Consider the following 2,818-nt stretch of genomic DNA (forward strand, 5'->3'; position numbering starts at 1 on the left):
TCTTATGTTCTTATGAAAGTAGGACCAATCTGAAACGAGGAATTAAAAGGGCTAAAAGGGGTCATGAAATATCTTTAGCAAACAGGGTTAAGGAAAATCCCAAAGCCTTTTATGCGTACATAAGGAGCAAGAGGGTAACTAGAGAAAGAGTTGGCCCACTCAAAAGAGGGAAGTTACGGAGAGTGTAGTGGGTGCCTGGAACGCTTTGCCAGCAAAGGTGGTAGAGGCGGGCACGATAGCGTCATTTAAGATGTATCTCGACAGATACATGAATGGGCAGGGAGCAGAAGGATACAGATCTTTGGAAAATAGGCGACAGGTTTAGATAGAGGATCTGGATCGGCGCAGGCTTGGAGGGCCGAAGTGCCTGTTCCTGTGCTGTAATTTTCTTTGTTCTTTGTTCTAATACTGACCCTCCGACAGTGCAGCGCTCCCTCAGCGCTGATTCTACCAGAGTGTGGCATTCCCTCAGCACTGATCATGCTGCTTCTGGCTGCCCACCTGGCCACAGCTTTTGCAGAATTCAATGCTACGAATCGTGGGCACAAAATTACATGCTGAGGTTGTTATCTGAATATAAAATCCTGGCGCAAGACCCTGTTCAGCACGCTCACCAGAAATCAACTGTTCCAAGCGCACTCTCTCATGGGCTGCATGCTGATCAACCAACACCAGCAGATTACCCCCTGCAGCACAAAACATTTAATTAGACACAAACTAAGCACTTCCCCATGTCCCTCCCCCGAAACACTCCCCACACACACCCCTCCGAAATACTCCCATACACACTCCCGCCCTGAAACACTCCCTACACACAGCCCCTTTCAGACACACACAGAATCATAGAATCCCAACAGTGTGGCAACAGGCCATTCAGCCCATTAAGTCCACACCGACACTCCAAACAGCATTCCACTCAGACCCATCCCTTGCCCTCACCACAAAACCCCATATTTCTCATGGCTACTCCACCTAACCTGCACATCCTGGAAACTATAGACAATTTAGCATGGCCAATTCACCTAACATGCACATCTTTGGACTGGGGGAGGAAACCCACACAGACACAGGGAGAATGTGCAAACTCCACACAGTCACCTGAGGGTGGAATTGAACCCAGATCCCTGGCGCTGTGAGGCAGCAGTGCTAACCACTGAGCCACTGTGCTGCCTGTCTGAGACATTCCCCACACATACCCTTCTGAGAAAACTGGGCACATAGACAAGTTGGACTGAAGGGCCTATTTCCATGCTGTAAACCTCTATGACTGTATGACAGTCTTTAAATTGAGGGGTGATAGAAACAGGACAGATGTCAGAGGTAGGTTCTTTACTCAGAGAGTAGTAAGGGCGTGGAATGCCCTGCCTGCAAAAATAGTAGACTCGCCAACTTTAAGGGCATTTAAATGGTCATTGGATAAACATATGGATGATAATGGAATAGTTTAGGTTAGATGGGCTTCAGATTAGTTTCACAGGTCGGCGCAACATCGAGGGCCGAAGGGCCTGTACTGCGCTGCAATGTTCTATGTTCTATGACATATCCTGACTCCAGACTCTGAAAGTTTGACCCTGACCAGAAGCACACAGTGTGTCTCCTTCTTGTCATGTTTGATCAAGGCTCACTCACCTGTTGGTGCTTCTCTATTGGTTCTTGTTTCTATCAAACAGGCAATGAACTTATTGTCCACCTGGTTAAGCACCTAAACGAACAAGGTATACAGAGTTGATAGGAATGCCTGATTTCAGCAACTAATCAACAACATTTCACTCACCCAGAACTGCCAAGAGCTTCTTACCTGCATTGAGCCGATCATGTCTTTGGTGAAGCGATAAGGGTACAGGATGTTGTGAATCTTCACTGCCAAACTGCCAGCCTGGTCATTGCTAACATCGACAGCAACCTACAACACCAAAACCACACAAAGGATATATCTTCCATGTTTCAACACGCCCAGAATCCCAATGCATTGACTGACAGTGGTAACGTAACTAGGCTAGTAACCCACAACAAAGAGCTATTGCTCTATATACCTCTGTTCAAATTCCACCAGGGCAGAATTGTGGAATTTAAATTCAATCAAAATCTGGAATAAAAAGCTTGCTTAACTGTGACCATGCAGCCACTGACAATTGTTGGAAAAACCCATCTGGTTCAACAATGTCTTTTAGGGAAGAAAAACTGCCATTCTTATTTGGTCTCTCATCCATGTGACTCCAGACACACTGCAATGTGGGTGACTCCTGAATACCCTCCAGGCAAACACAGGTGGGCAAAACATGTTGGCCCAGCCAACAACGCCCAAATCCAGTGAATAAATATCAGATCCAATCCCTCACCGACTCCATACCTGAACCAATCCCTCACTGACTCATACTTGACCCAGTCCCTCACTGATTCTATACCTGACCTAGTCTCTGACTGACCCTGTACCTGACCCAGTCTCTGACTGACCTGTACCTGACCCAGTCTCTGTCCGAGCCTGTACCTGACCCAGTCTCTGATTGACCCTGTAACTGACCCAGTCTCTGACTGACCCCGTACCTGACCCAGTCTCTGACCGAGCCCGTACCTGACCCAGTCTCTGATTGACCTTGTACCTGACCCAGTCTCTGTCACAGCCCGTACCTGACCCAGTCTCTGATTGACCCTGTAACTGACTCAGTCTCTGACTGACCCTGTACCTGACCCAGTCTCTGTCTGAGCCTGTAACTGACCCAGTCTCTGACTGACCCTGTACCTGACCCAGTCTCTGACTGACCCTGTACCTGACCCAGTCTCTGTCCGAGCCCGTACCTGACCCAGTCTCTGACCGAGC

At 48.2% G+C, this 2,818-nt stretch overlaps 1 protein-coding gene across 1 annotated transcript in view; it reads right to left on the reverse strand.

The window, feature by feature from the left end:
- Nucleotides 1-468: 468 nt before the first annotated feature.
- Nucleotides 469-2,818, reverse strand: part of LOC109938420 (DNA mismatch repair protein Mlh3-like) — an 11,491-nt gene continuing 9,141 nt past the window's right edge. Inside the window, exons 4-6 of the mRNA XM_048599982.1 lie at nt 1,799-1,903; nt 1,630-1,702; nt 469-686 (exon numbers count right to left, since the gene is read on the reverse strand). Coding sequence (XP_048455939.1) covers nt 469-686; nt 1,630-1,702; nt 1,799-1,903 — 396 coding nt within the window. The remainder of the gene's footprint in view (nt 687-1,629; nt 1,703-1,798; nt 1,904-2,818) is intronic.

Source organism: Rhincodon typus, chromosome 8, assembly GCF_021869965.1.
Source record: "Rhincodon typus isolate 14 chromosome 8, sRhiTyp1.1, whole genome shotgun sequence".
Taxonomy (NCBI): Eukaryota; Metazoa; Chordata; class Chondrichthyes; order Orectolobiformes; family Rhincodontidae; genus Rhincodon; species Rhincodon typus.